This window comes from Leptonychotes weddellii, chromosome 9 (assembly GCF_054177405.1).
Source record: "Leptonychotes weddellii isolate Sample4059 chromosome 9, ASM5417740v2, whole genome shotgun sequence".
NCBI classification, from domain to species: domain Eukaryota; kingdom Metazoa; phylum Chordata; class Mammalia; order Carnivora; family Phocidae; genus Leptonychotes; species Leptonychotes weddellii.
This window is the reverse complement of record NC_138377.1, coordinates 6,985,764-7,001,609: the sequence shown is the minus strand read 5'-3', so window position 1 is coordinate 7,001,609 and position 15,846 is coordinate 6,985,764. Positions and strand designations below refer to the sequence as shown.

Sequence of the window (15,846 nt, the reverse complement as noted above, 5' to 3'; positions counted from 1 at the left end):
TGGAATTTTGCCTTGACATCATTTAAATTAAATATCTAAGAAGTTGAGAGAAAACTGTGACCTGACAGTGTGTATGCTGAGATATTTTCTGCTAGGGGAGGATTTATGAGTTCCGATTCTTGAGATGATAGTCATTTCTGTCTGCTGTTCTCCACAGCAGTTGTAGTGAAGACATTTGGAACAAAGCTGGTAAGACAGTAAAGCAACTTCACTTATTTATGTTATTTCTGTCATATATAATAGTTCTGGAAAGTCACTGATAGTGAAGATTGTAAAATTTTGGAAACTGGAAGAATAATACTTCATTGTTTTGCAAAAAAAAGACGACTTCTTTAACTGCTGCATAAAGATGCCCAGCCCTGTCTTCCTTGAAAAGTCGATGATTAACCTTAATTAAGTAGACATAAAATGTTAAATTTAGTAAAGGATTGTCAAGTTCAGGTAGATTTTGCTGTCAGTGCTTAAATAAATATAAAACAATCTGTAAGGTAAGGCAATGTCCTGCATTCCCCAAAAGAACATTACCAAAGAAGGGGGGATTGGTTTTTTTGTGGAAGACCCAACTGAATTGTGTGAACTTCTCAGGATGGAGATGAAAGTCAGATGGTTACTTGAAATATTTAATGTGTTAGTTTCCTGTCCATACATTGTATATAAAAATAACACTGTTTTAGGGAATGTGTTTACATTAGAACATTTGAAAAATCATTTTATCCTACTTAAAATGGCAATCTCTGTTGACTTGCTTATTGAGTTACCTGTTTATGTAAGCACATAATTTTTATTTCTGTCTAAATTGGGGGGAGCTACTGGACTTTGGAAACTTTCATTGGAACATTTTTGCTATACCGCAAGTTAATTATTTATAAAAGTGTACAGCTGTTTTTCTATTTTGTAGGTGTATGTTTTAAATGATTTTTCACAATAAGCTCTTTTAAAATACTGCCTTCTAAAGTGATCTTCTAAAAGGCTTACTTCTGGCAGCCTCCACAGGTTTGGAACCATGAAGTCATACCCTCAGGAATAATGACCAAATCTGTGCTAAGTTTGTTCACACTCTCACCTTTCCTTGGAGAAAAGGGAGGGGCTCCTGTGTAGCTCCATTGGTTGTGTCGGACTCTTGGTCTCAGCTCAGGTCTTGATCTCAGGGATAGGAGTTCGGGCCCTGCATTTGGCTCCTCACTGGGCGTGGAGCCTACTTAAAAGCGGGGCGGGGTGGGGGTGGTTTGTCAGTTGCATTCTGTAAGCCTTCAAAATTAGCTGGTGTTTGTTTTTGTTTTGTTCCTATTTAGTCAAAACTAAGTTGGGAATCTTGTAATGTTACAGATATGTAAGGTCTTAAATGTAAGGAACCCCCTTTTTACTGGCAGGTATATTTGGGCTAAATATAAGGATGTTGGCCTTATAGTTGGGCACCTTTTAATATATAATCAATTCATAATTTATATAGATGGAGAACTAAACAGTTAATTTTAAATAGTCTTCTAGTAGATACATTAACAAATTTAGTATATCCAGTAGATGCGTTAGTAAACTTAGTAAATCAAACTTAGTAAGCCTGATTAAAATGACAAGTAGGGGGCGCCTGGGTGGCTCAGTTGGTTAAGCGACTGCCTTCGGCTCAGGTCATGATCCTGGAGTCCCGGGATTGAGTCCCACATCGGACTCCCTGCTCGGCAGGGAGTCTGCTTCTCCCTCTGACCCTCCTCCCTCTCATGCTCTCTCTATCTCATTCTCTCTCTCAAATAAATAAATAAAATCTTTAAAAAAAATAAAATAAAATAAAATGACAAGTAGGTATTTATTCAAGTTCTCTTTCATGGTGCCATGTTTTAACATCTGATTAAAATACCTGTGATACACATTATTGGACTTTGGACTTTTGGAGGCATTGTCGTGTTTATAGTTGATGAGAAGATCCTGGCTTTAAAGAGTATTCTTTGTTAAAGAAATGCCTTAAAAATAGTTTGATGGATATGGAATGTTAAGTTTTGTTTTTGTTTTAGATTGATATTTTGTTTGCAAGACTAGCACTGCAGACTATTCCAGAAGACTTGGACTTACGAGATGACAGTCTGCTTAAGAATTTAGATATAAGATGCATAAGAAGTCTTAACGGTATGTTAAAACCTACTTCCATTTGCATAGTAGCAGTTTTTGTCAAATATGAAATAGTTTTTAACTCAGATTTTATAATGGAGCTTTTTATAGCCACGCTGTTTACCCATAGTCAAATAAAATATGCTTTACTTAATAGTTAAGACTGCAGAGGGGTATATGGTAATTTATTTTACTCACCAGTATCTTGCACTGTTATTTCTTTTCTTCCTGGGACATTTAAAGACTAACATTTGTGCTCTATTACTAGTGGTTTAGGCTTCATGGCATAACCCTAATTAATTGTGATCATGATATCCTTTGTAACCTTTTCAGCTGTTGTGTTTAAAGGGGTTACTTTTGAACACTCTTGTATTTACATTGCTGTTGCCGTGCTCTGGCAAGAACAATTCTTGCAAACTTAAGTGGATTAAACCCTTGTCAGTATATCCTGACTGGAAGAAGTTTTAATTATATGATGAAAGTTTGAGATCAGGCAGATTACAGATTCTTTGTGATATATTTGTGATAGGAGATAAAAATTTTAGATTTTTTATTTGCGATGAGTTCTAGATTTTTTATTTGCCTTTTTATTCAATTAATGTTACTGATCCTATGAAATAAGTTCTTATTTAAGTTTGACATCAATCTTAGAAAATTGAAAAGAAATATTATCATTAAACTTTTGATGGTTTAACGTTCTGTTTTTTCACTCCCTGTTAATCAGGTTGCAGGGTAACCGATGAAATTTTACATCTAGTACCAAACATTGACAACTTCAGGTTAACTCTGAGAGCTATCAAACTGTGGGCCAAACGTGAGTTCAGAATTTGTTGGCTAGCTTATTAAAAATGTTTCAACTTTTGTTCAACACTAACTTTTCTTTTTGCTTTTCCCTTATCAACAGGCCACAACATCTATTCCAATATATTAGGTTTCCTCGGTGGTGTTTCCTGGGCTATGCTAGTAGCAAGAACTTGCCAGCTTTATCCAAATGCAATAGCATCAACTCTTGTACATAAATTTTTCTTGGTATTTTCTAAATGGTATGTGTTTAGATTATATTAAAATAAAATTGATTGTAGACACTGAAGTTTAGTCTTATTTCTATGACATTTCTGCAGCTGGTTTCAGATTCAAATTTTAGCTCATGATGTAGCCATTTAGGTAGCTTTGGGGAGATCATGTTGTGTATAAAATGGCAAACCTAAATTCCTTTCCTTTTCCCTAGCTTTCCCAGGATAGTAAGGCAGGTGCTTTTTTGTGCTTCCTTATCCTCTAAATAAACTCTGAATTTTAGCTGTCATGTCTGCTAAAATCCAATGAACTTATATCAGTTTTAGGAAGTTTGGATAAAACTTATATATACCACTTCTTACGCTCTTTGGATTTTTCCAAATCTACAGGTCATTAGTTTCTTGGAATTATTTTTTTGCTTTCAGCTGCCCATTTATCTTTGGTAAAATATTAAAAATATATATAAAAAGCTTTTAAGAATAACTATAAATGTGTAAAAAAATAGCAATTTTGTCATCCCTTTGAGGTCAGTCATTAACCCAGGAGAGTTTGTTTTTTAAAGCTTCCTCATTTCAGCATGTTCACATTTGTCAATCATTATTTAAGAAAAGTAAGATAAAAAATTATTGCCAATTCATATTTGCTTTGGCCTAAAAGGTTTCTTGGTTTTTAATCAAATTGATCTTAGAGATTTGTCTTCCCGCTCTGTACCTGCCAACCCCTGTACCTCCTCCTCTGCAAAAATAGTTTTTTTAGTTATTTTATACAAATTTAAATTACTGGAAATAATTTTATAATTTAGAACTGTGCCCCACTTTTCAGTACACATTCTGTTATTTACAGATTTGATAGTGCTTAATCGTAATCAGTTTTGATGAGATTGACTAAAGAATGTCAGAATTTCTGTAATGCTACACATACATAGCAAATAATATTTCTAAGAAGCTAAGCTTGCTACTAAGGATGGCAAATATTTTCCAATTTTTAATCTCTTCCATAAAAGACTGAGGTAGCTAACTTGTAGAATGCGTCTTGAAAACAATGTTATTCACGTCACAAAGTTTCATCACACATACTCATGTTAGAATCTTTAGGTTGTGAGATAAAATTTTCCTAATCAGTCTCTAATTATTCATATTCCTTTGCCTAAATGAGTTAACTTTTTCACCCTCACTTGTCTTTGGATGTAGCCAGTGTAAGAATAGGATTTTTGTCTTTCAAGAAGGGTTTATCCTGTTGAAGGTTGAGGTGAACACATCGGATGTCTTGGGATAGTACTTTTTTATTTAAATAGTGCTTTATCAGTTCTTTGAGAGGCAGAGAAGATGTGTGACTTACCAGCCTGAGAAAGCTGCCAAATGGTTTAAGTTAATTTCATAGTTAGAGGAAAAGTACTTCGAGTTGTCTTAACATCAACAGATAGGAATAAAATATTATATATATCAAGAGGGCAAAATGAATGAAGAAGGCTCACATTCACGAATGCTGTATGTTTAACAAAATACGTTTAGATGGTAATATCCAATAGTCTTATCAAGTGCTACAATCTTTTTAAACAGGGAATGGCCAAATCCAGTGCTATTGAAACAGCCTGAAGAATGCAATCTTAATTTGCCTGTATGGGACCCAAGGGTTAGTGTATTATTTTTTCCCCTACAAATTCGCACTGTGCAATAACAAGTAAAAATCATCTGCATAATCTTCAGGGAGACTTCCCATCCTTTTATGTATGAGTGGACATGTCCGTATTACACTTTCTTTTAGATAACCTCAACTATAATTGTCCTCTGATGTGAGAAGCATAATTATGTACCCTGTAAACTCCTTTTAATTGTACATAGTTTATAATATCAAGTTCACTAACATTTTAATTTATTCTATATAGAACTACCTTGTAAGTCAAAGTTTGTGTGGGCATTTGTGCTTAAAAAAAAAAAATAAAAGGATACTCAAAATCCCTGTATTTTTTTATTTGATCTAAATATTCTGTTAAAATTGGGTTGTGGTAGGAAAACTGTTTAACGTTTACATGTGGCAGATAACTTCTAAGCAGTATCACTCTAATTACTATGATGTAATTGTAAAAATTGGTTTGGATATTTCAGATTACAAAAACCTGGTTGGGATAAAAGAAGAGCTTCTGTTCCGCTTTTTGGGAAGTTACAACCTTTACCGCTTACTCAGTTTAAATGTTACCAACATGCGCTTTATTAATTGATAAAAGAAATACAGGTTTCAGTAAGGCTTTTTTTAGGTCTTTAAAATTCTATTTTTCTATTAGTTTCCTATCTTACTGCAATATTGAAAATTAAGTCAGTTTTAAGTCTGTTAATTACATCAAGCTGTCTGTTTTCAAGTTTTCCAAGCGTCAGGCATTTAATTTTGGAGGGATTTGAATTTACAGTTTCCTTCGTGGAAATATGTCACTTATCATTAGTATATAGGTTAAGTTATTAAATCATTTCATTTTTTCTTAAAATAACACGGATAATATAGCCTCAGCATGTGTTAAGAAGCTTATACTTCCTATAAGTCAATGGTATATTAAAAACTTTGTTTCCATCTTGTTTAAAATTTGTTTTGCACAGAACACTATTTAGTATGACATTTCTGAAAAGTGTAATTGTGTGTGCATCCCCATTTCTGTTGTTGAAAAAAGAAAAACTAAACATCAATAGATGCTCCACTAGAACCTTTTTTGCTTGACAGGCACACTATTTCTAGTAAGGTTGCCAAAATAGTCATGCCCAAATGATCAAATCTTTAGACCAAATCTCTGATTCTGTGAAGAATTCCTATAAAAACAATGTCGCCTTACATGGTTTTTCTTTCTCAACTCCAGCTATGAATGAAATAAAATTTAATCATTGGTTCAGTTTAACAAGGGGTAAAAAGTCCAAGTATCTGTTGCATATGTACTTGAAGAAACTGATTGGCTGTTGTTGTATGTAGGTAAACCCCAGTGATAGGTACCATCTTATGCCTATAATTACACCAGCATACCCACAACAGAACTCCACGTACAATGTGTCCGTTTCAACACGGATGGTCATGGTTGAGGAGTTTAAACAAGGTAAGTGTTTATCCTTATGCTCTCCTTTATACACGAAGGATCTACATACCATTGTAGACCCAGTAGTTGGCTATGCAGTTTAAAATGAAGAAAGCATTCACTGAAGTGGGTTTTGGTGTTTATTGATTGATTACAGTATGTATTTGAGAATTGACTTGAAAAACTCAGTTTGAGGCAAAGTATTTTTGTTATCTGCTAGAAAGCTAATCAGTTTAAAGCTGTCCCCTTAGCTGGCCCTTTATGGGCTGCCTTAGTGCTATACAGTTGCCATGTAAAGTTTTAAAATGCTACCAGTTTGTCTCCACTGGGTGCCCTGAGAGATGCTTTTAGCAAGCTATATACTTGAAAAGAGCTTTGAGCAGGATTGGGGCCAAAGTGCCTATTATTTTGGAAGAACCTCTAAACTTTCTGAATCCCAGTAGTACTGTTCTAATTTCATTGCCAAAAACGGTCTTTGAGGGAAGTAGCTGAAACAGGATTATTTGATTTGATTGATAATAGTCATGGAAACAAATAGCTGTACCACTACCAACATCAAACTCAGGAGTGTAAAATTCTTTTCTGTGGTCTGAAGAGGCTCTTCATGGGAGAATGTTGCTTAGAAACATCAGGAAGCTTGTTTTTAGAAAGGCAAGACTTAGAGCTTATGGGAAATCTTTCTTTCTTGGTTAACTACAGTGCTTAAGTTTTTGGAGAGAGTCATCCTATGAACATGGTATTTAGAATAATGGTAATTTACCAGAAATCTGGCTCTCAGAAACTCCAGCTTTTTGAAAAGTGTGTATGTATGTAAAAATCTCTGTGCTCTAAAGTCATAGGCTGAAATTGCTATTTGTTAAAATTAATGATTTTAGGATTATAGTGAATGCATGTGGTATGTTTAAGATCTTTGAAATTCTAGATTGTTAGACTGAAGCATGCCAACATTTTAATATGTTTTTAATTTAGGTCTTGCTATCACAGATGAAATTTTGCTGAGTAAGGCAGAGTGGTCCAAACTTTTTGAAGCTCCAAACTTCTTTCAAAAGTACAAGTATGTATTTTAAGGCATGTCAGACATGTTGCTCTCTTAAGTAATGGTTTAATGGTAGCATATGTGACATCTCCTCTTGCTAGACTAATGTAGTTTTTAATTTTCCTTTAAACATCTTCCGTAGAATTTTCCTTCCTGGCACAGAGGGTGTACTGGTTTTAGTAAACCCTTTCTTTTCTCTTTGTTGCGGTGAAGTGTAGCCCCTGTAGTTTGCTGCCTGGTGTAACCGAACTCCTACGTTTGTAGCAACATCACTTCTGTAGGCGTCTTAAGTCGTCACCAGAACTCTCAAGCCATATGCCTTGGCACAGGAGTGAGCAGTTAAAATCTGTAGTTACTGTTCTCTCTTAGGAAACGAAGTATTTTCAGCCAGTTCTGGAAACTTACTGTTGAGATTCCATATAACCATAGGCAGAGCTTATAAAATGTCAACATAGAGTCAGTAAAGTGTTTCCAATAGTTCTAGCACATGATTGGCCTACCATTTTCCCCTAATGTTAATAAAGCCCCTTCAGATATTTCTTGGAATCTAAGTGGGTGTAATATTTTTTACTACTGGTTTTAATATAATGATTTAATACCTTAGTACAGGTTAAATGCCTGATTGTGTTGGTTTTGATGACAATTGTAAGTTATAATAAATCTTACTTTAAAAAAAAAAAACGGACTTGCACTTTTATTTGCCCTGAGCTGAAAACTTGCCAAAGTCCCACTTAAATTTTTTTTTCTTTAATGCTTGAAACTTTCCTGACCATTTGATCTTGTGTTGGATTGTGTTTTGTAATAATCTAAGCAAGATTGCTTTATGCTATTTCCCCAATTAAAAACAAGAATGATGACCTTCATGATGTCTCTGTGTTTTGTTTCTGTACCTTTTGCATGAAAAAGCAATATGGAGCCAGCTTAATTGTTGTGTTCTGGGAGCACTGTGCTGTCAGTTAATATTTAAATAGCTTAACATTGAATGCTCTTGTTTATTACTTAACTCCCCGTAAGTTATGCTTTTCCATTTGGCAGATAATTTATTTTCTGTTTTTTATTTTAACCGATGTTGAGGAAGTACCTTTGCACATTTAAACTAATAAAACATATATTCTGATATTTAAAAAAAAACTACAGCATCAAAGTACATAATTGCTTGTATGGAGAATAAGGAAGAAACTGGTTTTATAGAAAAATATCAGCATCTCTTAATCCCTGAGAACCAAAGACTAAGCTAGATTCACTCTTTTTCCTGTCTCACTTCCTCATAGGACTAAGGTGGGTAGAATGAAGTTCTTGAAAGTACTTAAGTGGCTTCCTTCACTTGAAGAAAGATTAATTGTTGAAATTGAAACTTTGATAGTGTCATCTATTTGAGTAAATTTGCATTACTAGAACTTCCGAAGGTTTTTTTTTTTTTAAGCTTGCTTAATCTTTTGTCTTTTAGAAGTTTTAAGCTATCCTTTATGCCAAATAGTACCTATAAGGTCTTCGGTGGACTGAGTCAAAGATCATAGATTATTGTCTTTCCTGAATTCTCTTGAAACAAATCATTGTAGATGATCAAAAACGACTTCAAGCATGATTAGGTATGAGGAGGTAGCAACAAATAGAGGAAATTATATCAGAAAAATTTAAGTTTTAGCTGTGAGTCCTGAGAAAACAGATTTGAAAACATGACAATAATGGGCTAGTTTTATCTATACCGAATCCTATTTATATTTTTAACTTCTCCAGAAGTTTTCCTCTTTATAATATCTGGTGCTTACTATCATTAGAATGTAGAGATAGTCACAGGTTTGAATTTTTCTTTTAACATGTCACATGTAATACTCCCAAAATTGGCTGTACAACTGAATTGAAATGCTTCATTTTCTCTTGAGTCAAAGTTGGTTAAGCCTTATTTGAAGTATATCCTGAAAGTAGTGCCATTTGTTATGTATTGGATTTTAAAAAATTTTGATGTACCTGCCTGTCATTCTTGGAAGGGAGGGAAGCATGGGGTAAATTTCATTTTCTTAAAAAGCAGAAAAGTCCTCTAACAGAAGATCTCAGTGTTCCTTAAGAAAAAGGTGTAACATTGCTTTGTGCAATTTTAAATAACTATAAGAAGACATTCTTCATGTTTTTCCTTTAAGATAATTCGAGTTGACACGTAGCAATAAAGTGAATCATCATTGACATAGGAAATGTGAATACTTAGGTCAGGTATTCCATTTTACTAGGAAAAGAGGAAGGAAAGGTAATAGCAAGAGGCCAGCATGTTCTCTAAGGTGTAAGATTAATTATAATTTCAAGGAGTATGTGTGAATAGAATAATTTAGCCTTAAAATGTTTTAAAAACTTAATAAAATACTGAACTTTAACTCTTGGTCCTGAGTTACTTAAAGATGGAATTATAAGGATTTTTCTCTAAGATAATTAGATTTTTAGTGAACATATCTGAGCTATAATCTACCCAGGTAAAATATTAATGTGATGAAATGGCCAGGAAACCTACTTATATACTGTTTTCGGGGGGTAAATAGTTTTTAGGTAATAAAAGCAACTAAATTGTTCTTAGGAATTTTTAAATAGGTTTTAATTCATTGGGGATACATTTTTATAGTAAAATTTTTTATTGGAAGCTGGAAATCTTTAAATTTGGGGAAGAGTTAATGACTATTGCATTAAGACTTCAAAGTGTCTCCTGAAGGCATTTGAATATCTTGAGCAAATAAATGATGGTGGCAGTTGGAAATTGGAGATCACATTCTTTGGGGCAGCAATAAAAAATATAGGTAGTCTAAATTTAGAAATACTTCTTTTGGTCTCTCTGTTTTCTGATAGGGATCTTAGGAATTGAATACTAGTTCTGGTTTTTAAAATTTAACAAACTCGGTATTTTGGTTTCAGTTTCTTAGCTGGATGAGTATAAATGGATTCCGTTTTATAAATGGATTCCTAATGGCAGGTTATTTCTATTAAGCTTAATTACTGTATTTTATATCTCCTTTTTTTGCTTAAATTTGCTTAAATGTGGCTGAGTAAAGGACATAACCACGCCCCCCAGGCTCCCCTCATTGCAATAAGTGCCAAAGTTGAACTTTTTAAACTTCAAAACTTTAAACTTTGAATTCCAACAAAATTATGTTCAAATGGATTGTATGTTTTGCCTTCGTAAATAGAGAACATTTGTGCATCATTTGTTGAAGACTCAGGTGGTAATTAAGAACATCCATTTTAATAGTGTGGTAAAAGAGTAGAGACTGAGAGTTTGATCCCTCTCCTAGGTGATTGCAGACAACTTCGCTTTTTTGTTTTTGTGTACATGCCTGCTTTTTATAGTTTGTTGTCTCCTGTTGGAAGTTGTTACACTTCTGTCCAGAGAGTTCTTCCTCCATCTTCTCCTCCCCCCCCTTCCCTCCCCCCCCGCCCATTTCCAATCTCCCAGGGACTGGAAATCAGGTTACTGAGCTTGTTAGGATTTTGGTGCATTTAAAAGAATTTAAGGGCGCTCAGAGTGGGTTTCTGTGTATGTAAAATGCATGAGCTTTTAGTGCTTTTATGTGACTTTTATTTATTTGAGCCATCTGTTTGTTCTGTATATTTGGTTTGATCCAAATAATGCTGAACAAATTTAAACTGGTGGTAAAGGAAGTATTGGTCTGTATGGATTTGAGCTGCATATTCACATATCTGTCTACGTGTTTTCATATTTATACATATTACCTCTGTTGCCGTAAGTTGATTAAGTCCTTGAAGTTAGCTCATTTGAGCTTCACTTTTCCCCTGCCAGTAAGAGGCATTATCCTATATTACAGATGACGTATATATACAAGTCTCATACCTGGGTTACATAGTTACGAAGAATCATAACCATTTTTCAGATACTTAATGAGCATAAATAGTAAGTAATCAAATGGAATAGTTTAAGGAAGAATGGTTTAAAATGCTTTAACTTGCCAAATTTTCACTGTCCCTTGCCTAAATATCTTCTGACTCTTTTTTTTTGATGGCTAATTTAAACTGGGGTTAATAGTTTTTTCCTGGCCTAGGTCAGGTATTTGGTTTTGGTCCGAAACCTCATTTATAAGATGTGAAAGATAAGGGTTTCAGCCCTTTTTTTTAAAAAGAGTAAACTAATTTAAAAATTTTCATCATACTCTGGTTTTTCAGACTAGTATCCATACTAGGTAATGTCAGTTTGCTTTTTTGTGAGGTAGTTTCTGGTGAGAAGTTTGGCTTCCAGCACCTCTAAAATGGGTTCTGTGGGAAAGTATATCGGACTGAACTTTTTTAGTATCATAAAATTACATGAGCTATATTTTAGTTGTAAGTAGTTTGTTTTAAAAAGACTTAAAATAGTATTTAATTTTGATAGCATTTTGTAAAATGAAAACTTGCCTTTTCTCTAATTTAATGGAATTGGATTCTGCATAAAAATCAGATTTCTTCTTTGCTCTCATGCTAGTCATGTCTGCTTTTTAATAGAAATTTATACTGTTACTTGAAAAAAATCATGAGGCCTGTCTTCAGTATTCAGTTTAATTTTTGCTACCTGTTAATTTGAGTTAAAAAGCATGGTGTGTTTGAACTATTTTTGAGCTTACTGATGTAATATGTATAATTAGTGATCCTGTTTTTGTGGCTAAAGCCTTGGTGCATTATTTCTATTAAAACAACTTTGTTATAGTAGATTATATTTTAGTGAGCAGCTTATAGATATAAAGCATTCCACCGGAGTCTTTGAACCAAACTATCAATTAATGTTTATTCGTTGTTCTTGAATTAAGCTGCTTTGGGATAATTTATAAAATCACTCTTTTTCAGAAGAATATACTCACCAATAGTTAGAAACTTGTGGTATTTAGCTTTTATGATTTTATGTACATCTTGAGATTGCAGTCCCCCTTGCTAAACTGTTGCTGATCTGTAACTGTAACAAAGCTATTACATTATGGTGTTAATATCCAGCACAAAGCAGTTAAATAAAATAAATAGCATGTTATCTTTATCTCCAAAGGCATTATATTGTACTTCTAGCAAGTGCACCAACAGAAAAACAACGCCTAGAATGGTGAGTATAAGATTAGACTTTACAGAGAAAATAAGCAAAAATCAATCAGATAGCTACAGAACACAGCAGATGGGAGAAAGTTTGTCCTCCCATCCAGTCTGGTTTTATTCATAAATGGAACTTTACTACTTGTAATGGAAGTGTAGGAATTTGGGGATCTGTATACAACTTTGTTTTTTGTTTCCCTTACGGAGATCCATGTATCATTAACTATATTTAAAGTGCTTTGTTTTAGCTTACTGATTTTTTTCCTTTAAATATTTGCAGGGATGTCTTTTGTAACCTTCTTAGTTTGAAATGTGGCTTGATTATCCTTCCTCCGTTTTTGCTTCAGCATTTTTGTTTAGAGCCTAAGACTGGTTTTATCTATGGGAGTTCAGATGGTTGAACTGCCCTCACATGTATTTAAGTATGATCTTCATATTACTGCTTTGTGCAACATATTTTGACTTTGTGCATTTTATTTTATTTTTTAAATTAACCAGAATTTTCATTAATACTAAGTGACATTTGTTCAGGGTGGGCTTGGTGGAGTCAAAAATCCGAATCCTGGTTGGAAGTTTGGAGAAGAATGAATTTATTACACTGGCTCATGTGAATCCCCAGTCATTTCCAGCACCCAAAGAAAATCCTGACAAGTAAGCAGTCTTCTAATTTAATCTAGTTTCCTTCTCTCCTTTTTAACTTTTACTCATAGAAGCTTTCTATAGGCAGTTTTTAATAACTAGAGTCACCATTCTGTTGATCACATATGGCACAAAACCAATTTGAGATTAGTAGATTAGGTTTTCCAGATCAGAAACACTGAAGAGACAAATTATTTCTTGAGAAAAATCACTACTAAAATAGTTCTCTGATAATAGTCTAATGATGGTACCTATGAACTAATTAGAGTTCAAATTCTGCATATCTGCCTTTTAGCATTTCTTAAAATTTCTTTCTTCTCACCCATATTATACAGTGGTTGTCAGAATAACTGCTATCCCAAATATGTCTTGCTTTTCATCTTAACTTTTTATTTTTTTTTTTTTAAAGATTTTATTTATTCATTTGAGACCGAGAGAATGAGAGAGAGAGAGAGCATATGAGAGGGGGGAGGGTCAGAGGGAGAAGCAGGCTCCCTGACGAGCAGGGAGCCCGATGCGGGACTCGATCCCGGGACTCCAGGACCATGACCTGAGCTGAAGGCAGTCGCTTAACCAAATGAGCCACCCAGGCGCCCTCATCTTAACTTTTTAAAAGAGAGAACATGCTTTCAATTTACCTTGCAAAAAATCTGATTTGTGATAGATTCTGAAACACTGGGAAGATCTGTTAATAAAAGGCTCACATTATTCTTTTAAGGGTCTTTCATAGGTCAATTTCTGGTTCAGTTGTTGCTGTATTATTATTTGTGTGAGATTCTGCTTTGCATTTGGAAGGTGAGGGGAGTTTTAGTAATGAGCTTTTTAAAAAAATAAAGTAGCATTAAAGAAAGATTGAAAAGTACAGGCGAATCGATTATTTGAGATTGTGCTGCAGTGGTACAGCTGTTACTCTGATTTGTTGGTACAGGTTGTTTCCTTTTGCAGTCCTGTCAAAAGAGTTGTTATTTGAGCTTTTTATAATTTTTTGTTTCTGCAGTCTTAATTATTAAAAGACTGATCCATTCAGCATATAGATTATTAAATGTTCAAAAGTAGCTGAATCACCCATTGTTCCTATTATTACGCTGTAGTCAAATTACTGTTCATGTCATCTTTTCTTCTTTTTCTTTTTTTAAAAAAAGATTTATTTATTTTAGAGAGAGAGAGCAGGGGTAGGGGGAAAAGGAGCAGAGGGAGAAGGAGAGAGAAACCCAAGCAGATTCCGTGCTGAGTGCAGAACCCAACACGGGGCTCAATCCCATGACCCATGGACCCATGAGATCACAACCTGAGCCGAAACCAGGAGTTGGATGCTCAAACCGACTGCACCACCCGGGCGCCCCTCATGCCACCTTTTCGACTGAGTTTTAAAATTTTAAGGAATATATATTAAGTTCTAGTTAAAATTTTATGTCTAGAATAAATTTTTTTTTCAGATTTTTCTAAAATGCGTTGTTCCTTTTCCCTTGTTAGTTTGAACATAATTTTTGTTGTGCCTTTGGTACTTTGGGATCATCATTAACATTGGCTGTTGGTACCCTGCTTAGGATTAGGAATATGAAGGACAAAAAAAAAAAGGAATATGAAGGACAGGCATGGGGGAGGACTTGGAGTTCTGATGGAGCTTTGGTTTAGAACTTAGTTTGCTTATACATTTGTATTCCAAGTTTTTCCACATACCTCAGGTTGTCAACCACATTGATAACGTTTTCATGAAGTCTTGATAAACTAGTAACACTTTTCTTACTTTGCAGGGAAGAATTTCGCACGATGTGGGTGATTGGGTTAGTGTTTAAAAAAACAGAAAACTCTGAAAATCTCAGTGTTGATCTCACCTATGATATTCAGTCTTTCACAGATACAGGTATATCTCTCCTTGGATGATCAAAACACGTAACTTGCATATTTAAATTTGTCTTCATGTGTACCATAGTGACATTTGCAATAACTGTTAATTTACTTGGGAATATTGAACAGTGATTATCAGAATAATTTTAATGTTTTGGATTAGTTACTAGTTTCAGTAATGTCTAATATATAAGTGGGTTTTTTTGTGTGTGTGATTTTATTAAAGCACAGGGGCAGGACCCATGGGCAGAAAGAGCTGCCATAAATGGTTTTAGTTTTGTTTTGTATTGTAGATTTAAAGTTAAGTAGGACCATTCTAAATTTGTTCACAGTTATTTATGAAATTAGAAACCATCTGAGTATTTGATTGTGTAAAAGACTGAGTCTGTGTCTGACTGCCTCAGTAATCTTGAAGCTTCGACGTTTACATAGCTAGACTTCTGGTGATGTGAGGAAATTTTATTCTCTGTGTCAAATACAGACTCAAGTGTTGATTCACGGGTATAGGGTGATTAGAGCTATATTTCAGATTGACCTATACCCTGAGAGATAAAACTGAGTTATAACAGTTTATCTAAAGAACAAATGGGTGTAGTTCACAGAAGTGAAGGCTATATATAGATGCACAACTTTTCAAGGGAATGATGAATATGCATAGAGACAGTGATGAATATACAGGTCCAGTGACGAGAAGGCATACTTACGTAGTCAGGCAGTTGCACCTGTGTGTGGAATCACTAGCAGTCTGACATCTGGGAGCTGCTCCTGATTAGGTGCTGTCTGTTGGGATTCTGACCATCAGCAGCCTTGCTGTTGGTGATTCAGTGGCAGTTAAAGTTTCAAATGAAACAAGATCAACTCTAAATGAGACACATGGTAGTTGCCTTCTTGGAAAATTCAGATTAAAAATACTCTATTTCTTATGAAAAATTGAGTTGCTTTCTTTCAAATAACTGATAATTTATAAGTAGGTTTTTCATTTTTAGGAATATAAGTGGAGAATATGGCACAATTCTTTATGGTGAGGAACATTGAAGGATAGTGTCCCCAGCAAGTAGTAACCCTTAATAACCGTGAGAGCAAAAACACTCATAGATTTTTTAGGATGTGA

At 34.3% G+C, this 15,846-nt stretch overlaps 1 protein-coding gene across 6 annotated transcripts in view; it reads left to right on the top strand.

Moving 5' to 3' along the window:
• The window catches only part of PAPOLA (poly(A) polymerase alpha), a 59,210-nt gene that overhangs the window by 23,435 nt on the left and 19,929 nt on the right, over positions 1-15,846 (top strand). For all 6 annotated transcript variants that reach the window (XM_081829981.1, XM_081829979.1, XM_081829977.1 and 3 more), the window contains exons 7-15: positions 2,007-2,118; positions 2,825-2,914; positions 3,005-3,143; positions 4,674-4,746; positions 6,067-6,187; positions 7,136-7,220; positions 12,208-12,261; positions 12,780-12,899; positions 14,642-14,751. In XM_081829981.1, coding sequence (XP_081686107.1) covers positions 2,007-2,118; positions 2,825-2,914; positions 3,005-3,143; positions 4,674-4,746; positions 6,067-6,187; positions 7,136-7,220; positions 12,208-12,261; positions 12,780-12,899; positions 14,642-14,751 — 904 coding nt within the window. The remainder of the gene's footprint in view (positions 1-2,006; positions 2,119-2,824; positions 2,915-3,004; positions 3,144-4,673; positions 4,747-6,066; positions 6,188-7,135; positions 7,221-12,207; positions 12,262-12,779; positions 12,900-14,641; positions 14,752-15,846) is intronic.